General features: G+C 36.1%; 1 protein-coding gene across 2 annotated transcripts in view; it reads right to left on the reverse strand.

Annotated features, from left to right (window-relative positions):
• The window catches only part of LOC139971088 (uncharacterized), a 61,972-nt gene that overhangs the window by 42,088 nt on the left and 3,951 nt on the right, over positions 1-15,933 (reverse strand). Inside the window, exons 3-11 of one of the 2 annotated variants that reach the window (XM_071977277.1) lie at positions 15,391-15,458; positions 14,747-14,933; positions 14,007-14,055; positions 13,739-13,791; positions 11,954-12,062; positions 11,622-11,746; positions 9,574-9,732; positions 3,250-3,814; positions 1,021-1,147 (exon numbers count right to left, since the gene is read on the reverse strand). In XM_071977277.1, coding sequence (XP_071833378.1) covers positions 1,021-1,147; positions 3,250-3,814; positions 9,574-9,732; positions 11,622-11,746; positions 11,954-12,062; positions 13,739-13,791; positions 14,007-14,055; positions 14,747-14,933; positions 15,391-15,458 — 1,442 coding nt within the window. Of the gene's footprint in view, positions 1-1,020; positions 1,148-3,249; positions 3,815-9,573; positions 9,733-11,621; positions 11,747-11,953; positions 12,063-13,738; positions 13,792-14,006; positions 14,056-14,740; positions 14,934-15,390; positions 15,459-15,933 lie in introns of both variants that reach the window. The other variant, XM_071977276.1, reaches the window with a different exon arrangement.

Consider the following 15,933-nt stretch of genomic DNA (forward strand, 5'->3'; position numbering starts at 1 on the left):
TCTGTGGCTGGGTTTTCCAACTTTATTTCATTAGTTAAATAAATAAATACAAACAGTGGACAGCATTCCTGCTTTGTTTGGGATACGTTTCGCAATATTTTGACAAAGAGTAGATGATGGACATACCAAGATTATAGGTTTTCCGACTTTTACAGAAGCTTTAAAACACAGTAAATATACAAATTTAGTCAGCTATATTTTAGCACTGAAAGCAATAGAGCAAACGTGCACAGTGTCTTCATTAATCTCCCTTTGATTTTCTTGAAATATTTTCACAATTCACAACATTTCTGTACTGTGGAAACTGTTGGCAGATTGTTTGAGAGGAAGGCCGGGTGGGGGGGGGGGGAGACAACGATTGTGATTAAAACCAAACTACGATACTTGGAGTAGTGTGTTGGTTTTTTCGACAGGCAACCAGCGGGCCATTGAAGTCTGCAAAAAATTTCAATTTGGCTCATGAAAAAAGAAATCAGCCCACCATCTTGGATTAATGGTAACATGCAGATCCTCAAAACCTCATGCTTGAGCACCTTACCCTTTCATTATTTTGAATTTATAATTAACCAATGATTTTTACAGTCAACGTATCGCATTCTTCTTGAATTCAGAAAATTCAGAAATTTACATGATTCAACACAAAGAGATGCTTCAAATTATGTAAATTATTTAGTAATTCAATAGTATTGCCAAGCACGTTCAAGCATTTATAAAACTAACCACCGATTCAAAGAAACCCAATATTTCTAAAGATTTATCAAGAGAGTGAGAAATCATGTTGGAAGTTTCTTATCTCGATAGATCGATCGAAATGTGACTCGGTTGATTTTACAACAGAGTACCCTTGTATTGGATTAAACATGTGGGCAAAGACACATCAAAATTTCAAAATTTCACACTTGAAATCCTGATTTTTCATTCACGTTACTTCTATCATGTTTCCTCCATTTTTCCCGACAATAAATCTCATTTTAATATTCTCTACTTCCTCCTCCTCTTCCTTTTCATCTCTCGTCGTACCTGTCTCTCGCCTTCAGAGCATAATTCTCCATGTCATGCTTCACTAGGATTAAACCTTCTGCACAGTCATCTTCGTCAGCAGCTCCTGCTTCTGATCCACGTGATGATGAAGTACCTCTCAAAACAACTACCAAAGAGAAAAAAATATATATATATATATATATATATACATATAAACGGAGATAAATCATTGACATGCAAATGAAGTCACGGTTTTATTATCGAGTAATATTTCCTCATCTCCGCTTACAAATTTTCCTTCAAAGGCGGAAATAAAAAGAGAGAAAAAGAAAAAAAAACTGTTGATAGCTATTCCTGATGAGGGAGAAAGAAACGAGAATGTCTAAACCAAGTAAAAATAAATAAAAAAATTTCAAATCAATAATTTCTTCTTCATTTTCATATTCTTCTTTCTTTCCAAGTCGAACATTCCCTCTTCTTCTTATTCTTCATCTTCTTCTTCTCTTAAATACGAATCTATGTCTTTTTCTCTTTTGAAATAGCTCAAACAATCTCATACTCCCCCCGAGGAGATAAAAGTCCTCAAAAGAAGATGAAGATCATATTTCACGATCAGATAACACAGCGCTGCTGCAAAACTAAAGTAGAAAGATGATGAAAACCATAATGAATACAAATTTTGATAAAATGCAGAAAGCTCATTAAAGATGTAGAAAGTACTTTCTAATCTTTTAAACTGCAGAAAAAAGAAAAGAAAAAAAGAAAGGTTGTTGCCTTGATAAAAAATATCAAAAAAAATCCGAGTTCAAAAACCTAGTGCACCTTTTTCTGCAGCCTTCGTTTTTCTGTCTTTTTTTTGGCTCTTTCTTTTTATGCTGTTAGCGGTGTTTTCATATTGCCAATAAAAAACATTATACAGGTGAGGAGATTGTGATCTATAGCAGAGGCCCACTAAAAGCAGTTACATACCAAACTTCTAAGAATTTCTGACAATTTGCCGTCAATCTCAAGGACACAGAATGAAAAATTATAGCTTCAAGTCTTTTCAAATTGTCAGGCAACCTTACGTCGCAACACAAAAGGCTGAACAGCGATAAAAGAGAAACTTCAATACTAAAATTCAGTTGTCTTTCCCTTCCAGCATCATTTTAATGCAATTAATTAGGCAAAAACTTTAAAGGGGGGTCTTCGCTGAAGAAGCGAAACAAGGAGTTCGGTTAAAGGTAATGCAGACTTCTTTATCACCCAAATCATACAAACCCCACCAAACTTCTCCTATGTGTCATCAAGGCAACTTTAATTCTGGATAAAGAATACTGATCAGATACAGTATATATGTTATAATATGTTAACCAATGTAAATACCATGGCCCATTGTTAGTTGAAATATCTTAAATATCTTGTCACTAACTTGAGATATGGTTGATTGAATGCAATCTCTTTTGACTGGTTAAACCTCCAGCTACTGCAGGAAGTGGATCACAGTAGCTGGTCTGTGATGTCATCACAGTAGCAGGTCTGTGATGTCATCACAATAGCTGGTCTATGATGTCATCAATCATGGTAGGTGGTCTGTGATGTCATCACAGTAGCTGGTCTGAGAAGTCACACTGGTCTGTGAGGTCATCACAGTAGGTGGTCTGTGATGTCATCACAGTAGGTAGTCTGTGATATGATCACAGTCGATCTTCTTCAAAAGAGTTACTTTCCTTTTTATAATCTTCTTTGTGATTAACCCTTGAAAATGTGATACATTATGGAATGTTTGCCCAGGTGTCAATCAATGTTACCTGGAATTAGAATTTGCATCAAAATGCAACTTTTCTAATAAGATATCACTTCCCTCCGTGAGAGAAATGATTCAGGTATCATCGTTAAGAGGAAACAAAAACCTATAAAGCATGTTGCCATGACGACATAATTTCCCTCTGCCATTGCCAGATGCAAAACACAGAATATCACCACATTTGACGATCTCATATCCATGCCTTACAAAATTATATGAGGATGTCGTTTTGATCGATTACCAGCAATTTTTGTTAAATAATCAACTTCAAGCAACTGGAATATCATCCCTTGTTTAATCAAGACAAATACTATTACACAAATAATACCCAGTCTAATCCTTGAAATGTTGAACTCAAATAAAAAAAAATGTAGAGACCTAAATATAGAAGACTCGGAAATAATACTAATAATAAAGCAACATTTGAATTTGCTATAATTTAAAAAGTTCATATTAAGACAGTAATGTCTGCTCCTGCTCACCATCAGACGGCAATCTTTGCCTTCCTCTGTGTCGTTGCTCTCTCCTAGTCATTCTTGAATCAGCTGGGACTACAAACGGATACCTCTCATCCTCACTGTCAGAGTTTTCGTCTTCAATCTGCCGAGATACATTGACCTCTGACCCAGACAGAGTGCTCTCTCCACTCCCACTGGAGTCATCAGTCAATGACCTTGGCCATGTTAGTTTTTCATCAAAGCTAACATCATGGTGTTCCTTCCGTAGATCACCCTGTCTTCTACAGTCACCAGGGAAACAAATTCTTCTCGACACTGGCCCACCACGAGAATGTGAGTGGTCTCTTCCATTCCCCCTCCGAATGTTGGAGAATCTCTCGTGGGATGTACAGGATGTTTCACCAGTGGTATGAGCAGCACCATGTCGAGGACCAGAGTCTGTACCCCTGTCAGTCTCAATCTCGGGTGTCTCCTCACCCCTGTAACCACCATGGGGGGATTCAGGAGACACTTCCACAGAAGGAGGACACTCTTCAGGAGAGATGAGGGGCCTGTATACCTCTGAATCGGCTTGGGGTGCATCACTACTCTAAGAAAGAAGAACATCATTTAAAGATAAGGAGGGATCTTGTTTAATACAGTGCGGATTTGGAAATTTTCCAAGATACAATATAGAAAATAACATTTTCACAAACAAACACGGGAAGAAATCATATTGCAATGATCTACTATGACGTGTTGAAGTTAGTTTTGCTGTTAAAGAGGCTCACTGGCTTGAGCATTGATGTTGTTCAATGTTGAAGTGTTGCATCTCCAATCTGGCAATGACAACTTCAGAGAAAAATCTTCAGATAACTTTTTTTTCATAAGTTTAGACATCACATGGCTTCCTAGATACTGATAATGAGAAACGTTTACTTTTCTCTTTCTCATTTGACTCAATGAAAGCCAAAATGATGGATAGTAATGCATAGTTATGCCTCATGTATTAAACCACGGGTAATGAATAGAGATCACGTTACAATGATAGCAGCCAATCATACAACAATATCACAGCCAATCACCAAGCTAATCACATAGGCCAGTATTGGCTTCAGTATAGTTATGCTTCATGTATTGTATCATGGGTAATGGAAAGATATCACATAACAATGATAGCAGCCAATCATACACATTGAAACTGCCAACACCTTGATCTAATCATTTGATATAGGTATAATGACATGACAGGTTTGCCCCAGTTCACCTCATTCAAGTCTTTTACATTTTAATCGATATCCTACTTTCCACAAACTTAATAGTAAATAGTTATCATATATATTAGTGATAGTTGATCATAAGCAAACAATCATATATAGAGGTAGTGAATATAGAAGGTACCACTTAAGAAAATTCCTTCTTGACTACTTCACGACTTACAACACTGTGGGCCTATTTCTTCACGGTAACGATTCATCCAATCACAGTTTTTCTCTTTGAGACAAAACTGAAACTTCCAACATTATCTACCTATCTACATATTTCTTTAATTTCTCAAGAAAATCATATTTGGCAATCCTCCTTTGCAATTTGCATCACAACCCATACTACACCACCTCACTGTCTGTCAGTGACATCCTAAATTACATATTGCTCATCGACGTTTTCCTTGTACGACTCCTTGCCAATTGGTTAGTGCAACAACCAGAACAAATAAAAGCAGAGTCTTTGATATGACCCCTAGCTACATTTACTTGTTTTGTTTTTCTAATTACCAATCAGTGCGACAAACGTTTCACTGTGTTTTGTCACCTTCTCCTTGCAGTTTTACTTACTACTTGCTTTACAGAAAGTAAGTTACAATCAGATGAAGAGCATTATCCATTGAAACAAACTGTTAATAGTTGAGCTCTGCTTCAAATCTTATTACTTCAACTCACCTTTCCAATTTTCATTATTTTTTTTTTTTTTCCCCCGTTCTACTTTTGAACTCTCTTTTCTGTATATAAAACATTTGCCCCGAAAACTTCAGAGACTTTGAGGTGGAAAAAAAATGATTGATAAGCTTCTTCAAGTATTTGATGATTGCCATGAATCTTGGATTTACAAAGAAGAAAACATTAAAACTTGATAGAGCCAACCAAGAAGGGAAGAAGTAAAAAACAGGAAAGAAAGAGATGCTGCTTGTATTTGCTCCCAGGGGCTTTTCTAGAGCCTGGCAGGCGAATTAACAGATGGAAATTATAAATTTAACGCTCGGTTTACACGATTACATATGTAGATCTATGGCATATGTTTCTTGATGGAGGGTTCGTTTTATGAACATTAATATCGGGCTACGACATAAAATACTAAAAATTGTGTGATAAAGCTATAACATGCAACCATAAATATTACAGTTTGTCACTCGATACGATGCAATGAATAAAAAGAGAAAAGTTGGGAGATCTGTGTGCCAAACTTCCTAAGTCTTGACAGGCGAGACTTATAAACTTGGATGTACAAAAGATACGCAAAAGTGAGGTAGAGACAGAAGGGAAAGACAAAAAGAATAAAAATAATCATAATTCCTGACAAAATAAAGCTGCATCTTGTCTCCCTGGTTTTTCATCAAATCAGCAAAGATTTTTTTTTTTTTCAAGTTATGAAATTTTCATCCTACTTTTGTACTTTCTTTTGCTGGCACTCAGAGGCCTTTTTCTTTTCTTCTTACAGGTGTTAGGAATAATATTGTCGTTTTGAATACTTCTGATTCTTTAACCGTTGTTGTGAAAACTAGTTATAGCACTAAAGCAAGAAACTAATTATATATGTGCTGTGGAAGTGTAACTGAGTAAACAAAAGACAAATATGGGCGAAATACAAGAGGTTATTGGTTACTGTAGGTACATGTTTTGCTGCAAACTTTTGTATGGTATAAATTGTCACACAGCCACTACATTATTTGATTGGTAATTAACACAATTTATTAACCCACTCCCAGGATCTACTTTGTTGTACAGGCTGTTGATTTCTTTAAGCATGCTCCGTGCAAAGGCGACATGTTGTATTTTTATTATTCTATAATAAGTACTCCACAGGATGTCCCAAGATGATGTAAACTTTACTTCCAGGAACAGTCATTGATAGAGAATGATGAACTTGCATGCACAATGTGGCACCATGTGGCACCATGAACTAAACACAACTGGTGAAAAGTGCCCTTGATGCAATAGGTACTGCTCGTACTGAAGCATGCATGCTTCCACAAGAACTATTAACATACAAAATCAATCTTAGCTAATACTTTCTGGTGGCAAAGGGACAGTTTATAGAGAGTGTGGTGGACGATTGACTAAGGCTTCAGACTTGTGATCCAAGGATTGTTGCTTCAACTCCTACCTAATTCACTACGTTGTGTCCTTGGGCAAGATGCTTTATCTGTGAGGTAAGTTAGGTAACTTGTCATTGGGCGCAGTATATAACTGCAGCCACCTGGAGGAATTGTCTCTGGGACAGGTTATCATTGACCAGGGATAACATAACGTCTGTAAGGCGCTTTGAAACCTATTGCTGGTATAAAGCGCTATATAAAAGTGTAATATTATTATCATAGTTTTTACCAAGGTGTGCTATGGTACTGAACCAAATCTTGGCAAAAGAATAACCTCTTCCATGTTTAAATGAATTCTAAAGCTTACATATCACTCACTTTTTACATTGAATATTGTCATGGAAAGGGATGGGATTGTGGTGCGAGGGGAGGGGAGGGAAGGGGAGGGGAGGAGATGGTAAGGGAGAGGAGGGAGGGACAATATGCAACCAGTTCAGAGCATTCAAAAATTCAAAATCCACTTCGAGAAGTGATCCGTAGGATAATTACATAATTACACACCTGAACGTTAAAGAGTTATTTAATCACTTTGCTTCGATGACAGTGAAATTTGCAAACCGCTTCGTAGCTCAATTCTTTGAGCAAAACAATGGAATATTGACATGTTACTACACACACAGCCAACCCCCACCGGCCACCCCCACCAACACCTGCCCCTAAGTTTCTGTCTTGTTAGCTAATATTTTAGGATTTGATATACCTCTTATACAGTCATGTCACTAGGATTGTCTTTAGCATGTGTTTTAACCACCAATGTCATTAACCTCCCTTCCTCCCCCTCTCCCCCCCTTCCCCTCCCCTCCAAATAACTACTTTGTTATGTGAGATGATGTAGGGCCAGATATAACCAATAACGGAAAGATAAGATCTATGTAAATGGACACTGAAATGATATGAATAACTTGTGAATTTTTATTACACATGACGATGGCTCAGATCGAGGAAACAGTAGTCTGCAAGGGAAAAAAGCAGGGCACCCTGTGCCTCAGCCTTGATACAGGCCTGCATAGGCCCTGATGGTAACCCTAGCAACATACTAAAATGCAGAAAGATTCCCATGCAGATAGATTCATGTTCCAAATGCCTGAATGAATGGATCTTTTTTTTCCTTCAACTACCTCTGGACTCTTTATAAAGATCAAATTATGAAATCACTCGTCCTTCTCAACGACTGCATGAGCCGGCCGGAGGCTAAGCTAAAGTAATAAGGTCTGAATGAATGACATTACTTGTTTCAATAGACATGTAATGTCCAACTAATATCACAAATTAATGGATATTTTTTTTTTCATTTGGTTTAGCATTTTGAAAAACCTCCTAGGCCTAACCTTTTGATGGAAATTTTTCCATCCACTCTCCTACATGCTAAAAAACAGTTGAATTTTAGTGAGGACTGTGAACTTCCTTCTGCCCCTACAACTAGGACACCTAGCTAGTCTGTGCCACACGTACCACGTGCAGAGATGAAGCTTTCAGACTTGAGCTGTTTTTGAATTATTCAACATGGATTCATATAATTCAAGTTTCAGAACCTATAGATACAAAATACAAAGCGAGCGAAAAACACAGGCTTCAAATTAAAACCGTGTCGCCTGAAAAAGTCATGATTCTGCCCGGGAACGTGCTTTTGAAGTATACAAAATAGACAGGATTGTAACCAAAGTAATGCAAACATTCATAAATTCACATTCGAGCAGTTCGGCAAACTTAAAATTTAATTTTTGCAATATTTTAGATGCAACCCGACTGCTTTCACAGTTTCTATGTTTCTTTCCAGCAATATATCAGCTTTAATTAAGTAAATTACTTTGTTTTTGCCTGTGGCTCTGTAAGAGCAGTAATTGTGCCATAAATTAGAGAGAGGGGAAAATAACCCCAAACTCAGAATATACCAATTGTTGCCATGCTTTCATGCAGGAAGACACAAACTTTCGGTCATTGGGATTGTCGCCATAGATACCAACCGATAGTTCAGGCTGATAGATCCCATTGGTTTGTGGCACTTGATTGGACACGATTCCTCTTTCAAAAGTTTGGGAACGAGCAAAGAAATTTATGGCATCAAAAGCAATTATCTCCGTTCGGTATTTTATTGTCATTACCTTAGTTCACTAAATAAATGATACAAATGGGCAAAACATCGATATCTTTCAAATCAACAAACTGCCAGGTCTACAATTTCACAATATTAGCCAGTTGCTAAAAAAATTATGCCAGTGTTTATTACTTATATTGGCTACAATGAAATTCCTACTGGCATTTTCCTTGAATTAATACAAAAGCAACAGGAATTTTGCATATTGCAGGAAAGGGAGGGCAAGTGCCTTTTTTGTGTAACTGTCAGATTGCAAACTCCACTGGCCTAGGTTTAGCCAGAAAATGGCCTGAATTTTGAAGACTGCATTCATAGAACTCCATATCCATAAACATCCATTCATATCCAGGGATGTGACAAAAAGGAAATATGGGCTACAAAATATGCCTCTGTTGTTCTCAATGTGAAGAAGTTAATATTAAGAGGGTCTGGCCGATACCTTCCACCATCTGGCCGTCATTCAAGACAAACTGGTAATCATACATTAGCTGTCTGTGTCCATTTATTTGTCTTGTAGTACTAACCTGCACCCTTGACCTTCCTACTTATCTTTGTACATCGCAACCTGTGAATTTGTAAACTGTGTCAGTTTGCCTCTGAAAGACATTCTACTTGTATCACACACAAAAATGGACACCTCAGAGCAAACTATTTTGTTGAAAATTTCCGGGGTAAGGCAGAGCCAAAGTTTCAACAACCAGGATGTTGTACAGACATGAACTCATTTGCTTTTTAGATGAGAAAGATGGAAAAGATGCATGAAATAACTAATACATGGAGAAAAAAAGGAATATGAGAAGAAAATCGAAAACACATCAAATCATGAAAATAATTGGGGGGGGGGGAAATATAATGAAATAAAAAGTAGACAAAGAAATTGAAAAAAAAGGAAATTACCAACCTTTGAGGCAGCAGCAGTAACCCTTGCAGCCAAACCACTGTTCAAGAGCTTTTCTCTTTCCTTCCTGAACTCCGAGACAGTTTTATTAAATGATATGACGACCTCCTTCAGCTTGGCTGCCTTTGTTTTAGCTTGACTATATTTCTCAGCCAAAGAATTCTGTCCCCCAAAGAAACGAAATAATTCAGAGAATTTACGATTCATCATGAGAAACGGCCACAAGCAAATTTTGCGAGCACATCCGCATCTAAATTTTTTAGAGTTAATATTCAGTTTTTCCTTTTTTGTTAAAATGATTTCTGGTAGATTACCTGCAGGACATGAAGCTTTTATCACTAAATTTCCAAACTTAAAGGGCTATTCTTTTTTTTATATAAATGAAGAAAAACAGTGTTACACATTCTAAATCCAAAGCTGAAAAAAAATTAATTCCAAACAACTGTATCGTAAGTTGGTACAAATTCCATTTTCCCACTCTTTTATTAGTTTCCTCCACAGGAAACTATTTATGTGATAGCTAATGCCCCGAAGTCTCCGGGTGTAATTACAAACGTAAATGATTGTACTATTAAATTAAATCCCAATCACGACACACTCCTTTAAAGAACCAGCCCCTCTGGGTCCATTTCTCTGTTTGCTCTGAGGAATGAGGGACCTTGAGTTATATGAGCTGCTACCACCATCCTGGTGCCAGTACATAATCCCTGAGGGGAAACATTTTTTGAGAGCGTGTGCGGATGGGAGAGTCTGGAAGGCAAAGCAGATTTGTGACAGGGCCAATTCATCTTTACAGAATCCAGCATACTTTTAAGACACTATATTTGAACCCATGATATAGATTTCTTGTGTAGTAGGTAACCAGAAACCATAGTATGAAAAATAGCTAATAGTACACATAATACTTGAAGGATTTTTCATTTACAGACACAAACATGTCAGTCATGAGAACAGGATGAATATAGTTAGGATGTTTGCAAAAGTCACTTTTTCTCTGAAGTATAGCTCACAATATATCCAATTTTTTTTTATGGTTTTATTAATTTGTTTATTGCAGTCACCACAAATCTGTAATAATTGTAGAAATTATAGAAGTCTAATGTATGACACACCTTTCAGAGACAAATGTCAACACTTTTAGCCCTAGGTCTACAAAGTCATCAACAACAGATGTTCTTCTAGGCCAAATTTTAGATTTGCATACTAAAGATTCCAAGTGATGCATTTCCTATTATCCAGTTATTACACTTAACGTTGGCTCCACATTTTCACACTTTTCGATGAAGGAAAATTAATTAATAGCATTTCCAGCCTTACTGTATGCCTTCGGTATTTTCCTGTAACTATCACGTTTAATATTTGTTTGTTCTTTTTATGCTATCAGTATAATTATTATTATTTTTACTTTTTGATGGTGTTGGGGGGTGGTGGGGTAGGAAGGATAAAGAGGGAAGAAGCTTTATCAAATGCTTCTCTCAGAATTTGCATTTTAAACAATGGAACAATCATTAACATCTATACTGAAAAAATACAAACTGGCAAAACTTACTGTGACTTTGTGACTTCTGGAAGTTTACTTTTAACATACCTTCCACGATAATGTTAAAAGTTGAAAGACACAGAAGGGTATTGGTATTTAATTGGCAGATAGTTGCTTACCAGTAGGCTACAACAAATCTCTCAAGCTTACTACTAGCATAATTCATATTAAAATATGGCAAAAAAAATCTTTGTGAAGTGCCATCATCACACCACGTATGATCTATATATGGTCCCTTCACACCCCAACCAAAGGGCTTAACACCGGAAGGGAATCTGTAGCCCTGATCCAATGGGTGAGGGTTGTTACTTAGCTCCTTAATAAGGGGCTCGTAAACATTCCAAACCTGATAATTCTGTATCATTGTTTTATTTGCAAAACTTTTAAATTTTAGTATGCTTGATTTTATTGTACTTGGTGCGATCTGGGTGGATGAAAATAGGTACCTTTTCTTTCCAGTAACGGTCGAGTACAAACAACACCACATTAAAAGGTTCTTCGAATCTATTACCTTTTGAGCCTTCAACTGCTTTAGTGCTTCTGCTTTCTCTTCAAGTTCTTGATTTCTCATCTCCAACAGTCTCTCTTGCCTTCCTATCTTCTGTTGATTTCTGCTCAGATTTGATCGCAGTGATTCTGACAAAAAAGGCAAGGGCAACTTTATGAAAAATCTGCAGTTATATAAAAGATTTACCAGTTTGAACTTGCCTAAAACCTCTGTCATATTATCAGATTAGCCCTATCTGTTCATGTAAGTACATGACAAATAAAAAAAGGAAAATTTTATGAAATGATTATGGACATACCTAACCTTTTCCCTCTTAACTGATATTCGTAACTCACCAATTTCTTTCTCCAGTTGTGCATTTCTCTTGATAAAGACAGCATACTTTAGACCAACTCTAGACATTTCTTCATCTTTAGACGCACACTCCTGGCTTAGCTTCTTCACCTAAAGCAGGCCGACGGAAAATAATTAGGTGATATTTCATTTAGGGAAAAAAATTGTTATGAAAAAAAAAAAAAGTTTTCACTGCTCTGTACACTGCTGATAATATTTACTTTATAGACCAAATTGGGAATAGACTACTAACCATTCACAGCTGTCTACTTTATTTGATCTGAAAAGTAAATTGACAATTCCAAAGTAAGGAACATAACTTGAACTATCTCAAGAATCCTTGTCACATCTCACTTGTGTTGAAGAATCTTCATTGGTTAAAGTTTTGATCTCATTGTCATATTTAATCCAATTCATAACATTAAATTTAAAACTTAATTATGACTACAAGATGTTTGATGACATCCCTAAAACACTTTTCTATTTGACTTTTCTGTATATATTTGTTCTTTACTATGCATTTTTGGGGCTCTGCAGAGTGGCTCTGTAAATCCTCTATTAGTATTTAAATCATGCAATGTGAAAACAATGGCACAACACTAGTCAACAGCACAGGAAAGTATGTGTTTTCTGTTGACAGACAATAGCTTCTTTAAAAATCATCAATATTGTCCCAAAATAGACTAGAAACTAAAATAATGGTCACTCATGAATATGCAAACCTCTACAAACACTACAAAGCAGCATTTTGAGTTGATGTGTTCATACATTTTTGCAGAATATTTCTTATTAAAATCCTGTGAGTTTGGGGCTCATTTTTTATAGATTAACATGTCATGTTTCACTTCCAAGTAATGAAGAAAAAGTCAAATATTTTGAAGGTTTCAAATTTGCCATTTTGCATACATGTGATTAATATCAATAGAAGAAGGATCTACAAGATGAACTGAGAATTGAACTAGATTCGTTTATTACTTCCTTATTAAGTTAAACTTAGAGACAGAAAAATCTAGCAGGGCATTGTATAGTTGGATCAATTGCAGTCTTATTTTGAGGCATATTGTGAGGAATTGGTAAAGATATTCACGCAGATAACACAAATATTTTCCCGCATTGAGACATCTCACTATCTTATTGTAACACTCTTCAATATCTCTTTTCATACATGAAATAATTGTGAGACAGACCTACATGGAAAAAAGATATTGAGTTAGTCATGTTTAGTTCCCAAATATATGAAGCAATTCTGATGTTCTGACAAGGACTTATTCATATTATGCTAGCAGATCACTTTTTGAAATAACTTCATAAACTTCTTAGAAATACTGTCGTTAAATTCTGTATTTGTAGGCATAAGTTTGGTTAGGCTCTCTTTAAAGAAATGCTTGTCAAGTGGGGATAAATGATGGTATTAATTTCTTTTACATTTTTTATATCAAATTTTCATTGCTATCCTGTTCAATATTAAAGATACAAAATTTGCAAAAATTGATATTTTTATTTAACGTAACACAAAATAGAGTAACTTGTTCTCAATGAACCTTAGCAACAGAACTAGAGATGTTGGGGTCTTTCAATAAACATTACCAACCTTTGCAAGTAATAGAAGGCTTGTTTTCAGTTTTCTGGTTAAGACATAAGCAAGCAGTGGTACCAAAATTTTCCAAGAGGCTTGGCGGACACATAAACAAAACATAAACATAATATAAACATAACATAAACATAAAATTAAGTACCAGGAGGGTTTGGCTCTACAGGTAGAAATCTTCTTGTTATGTTATCCCTACCTGATATTCCAAATCTTTTTGATTAGATGTGTACTCCTCAAGGAGCTGAGATGCTGTAAGAGAACAAACACAGCCTGGTCAATAGATAAGGTAGAATATATAAATAATGTTCTGTGACTAAATCAACAATGGAGGCTTGAAAACAAGTCACAGTTTATATATAATCTGACAGCATCACACAAAAAAATCTTTCCTGAAGTAATATTCAACAAATGCAGAAATGCTTAAAACAATCAAGACATAATCACAAGTCAAATCTACTACATACCAGCTGAATACTGGTTTGAATGCTGTCTCAGGCCAGATGGAATTTCCTTCTGGAAAAGCAAAAGTGATGAAGCATAAGATTTAGGAAACAGATTCAATTTGATGTCACGTACTGTCTTCCAGTTAGCAAGAATTGTGATCTTTGGAAAGGAAATTTTATAATCAATTCTTTCCAGATACTTTGCTCCAAATTCTCCAACAGTTATTTATCCAGACTACATTATTAAGACTGCTCCACTGTATCAATGTGAAATTGTTGCTTCCTTCCATGCACTTACCTAACTTCAGACTAAGACAGTGAGAACAATTTCTAGCAACAATTACAAACAAGTGCAGCAATGAGAAGGCACCACTACTTGATGATACCAAAGGTTACTTGATGATACCAAAGGTTCAGTTCCAACTTCCTTAATACGTTAATGTCACCATGATGACTTCTGAATAAAGAAATTGTTTCAAAATTATTAATACCATGTACATTGATTTATCCAAACCTGTCAAAGGAATGCTTTAAAGTGTGTCGCATAATTCTGAAACTTTGGGGACACTTTAGCAGCATTTCTTTGTCGCTTGCTTCATTTATCTTTTATTTTATATCTCAAGATTATAAATAAGGTTTTATTAGGTGATACAGATGAATTTTCCCCATTAAGTAGAGCGCAAACGGGTTATCAGGCACCTAATTTTGTTCTTGTTGTTGTTAGGTTTTTTTGACAGAAAATATATAAAACTTACACCAACCCCGCTCTGTGTAACTGCTCCATTCTCTGTTGTGTTTTCCTCCTTCAACCTAATTCCCAATCCAACCTCTGTTTGAATTCCTTGGTCCAGCTTACGGGATGGCCATCCTCCCTTCTGTGAGAATAAACCATTCTGTCTCTGACAGGTTTCTTCAAGATTTTCACAGAGAGACCTGGATGCTTCCAGTCTGATGCAATTATAAAAAAGCAAAATTTATCAAACTACTCTCAAGGAGGACAGTGATTGTGATTTACACAACATGACAGAAACTTGTTGACAAACCTTTTTATATACTGTATATATATACATATCATTTGTCATTTTGACAAAATTATGTATGAGTTAACATGGGGGAACAAAGTAGTGGTGCAAGTATAGTTTCTGTTGAATTAAATATTCTGATCTCACACATTGAGCTTAACAGATTATTCTATGAATATATCATAGTATCAAAAAGGCATCCGTAGTGTACTTGCCCACTTTTAATTTCCTTTTAGAAGACCTATAGAGGTGATGGAAAGTTAGCTCAATTTAAAGTAACAACATTCACTGATGTCCCGTGGTTGCTCTTGGATCCAACAAAGGAACTAACTTACCATTAAGGTATATAGTGCTAAGAAAGTTAAAACCAAGAGCTTACTTACTCATGTTGAATCAGTCTCCTATTTTCTTGCTCATCTTTCAGAGTGCTGGTCACATCCTCAATTTGAGACTGTCAAGAAGAAAGGGGATTTATGTCAAATTTGTAGAGATCCTTGCCCACAAGTCCCTCAAAAGACATGAAGAAACAAGAAGAAAACAATCAAAGTAGGCTAAACTAAAAGAGATCAAAGTATGTGCTTGAGGTCCTCTGTGTTACTTTACAACTTTAAAGGGTATGAAGACTCACGCAAAATGAAACGTCTAATGCCGGTAATCTGACCTAGTTCTGAATGAGGTGTAACAGAAGTGTTAGACACCACCATCGATCCCAGAAAATACACACACACAGCTTGCTACCATCGGTAATAAGACACTAGTGTACAGTCAGTACACACAGCTGCGGTTAATACCCACAGCACAGTGTACAAACCATGGACATCTCAGGTCCAGCTAAAGATAACAAGGTATCTCGTTTCATTACTGTACTGTCTGCATTTTGTAGCGACACGAACAAAACGTCACTTGCAAGCAACGGAAAGTTAACT

This window comes from Apostichopus japonicus, chromosome 8, assembly GCF_037975245.1.
Source record: "Apostichopus japonicus isolate 1M-3 chromosome 8, ASM3797524v1, whole genome shotgun sequence".
Classification (NCBI taxonomy): Eukaryota; Metazoa; Echinodermata; class Holothuroidea; order Aspidochirotida; family Stichopodidae; genus Apostichopus; species Apostichopus japonicus.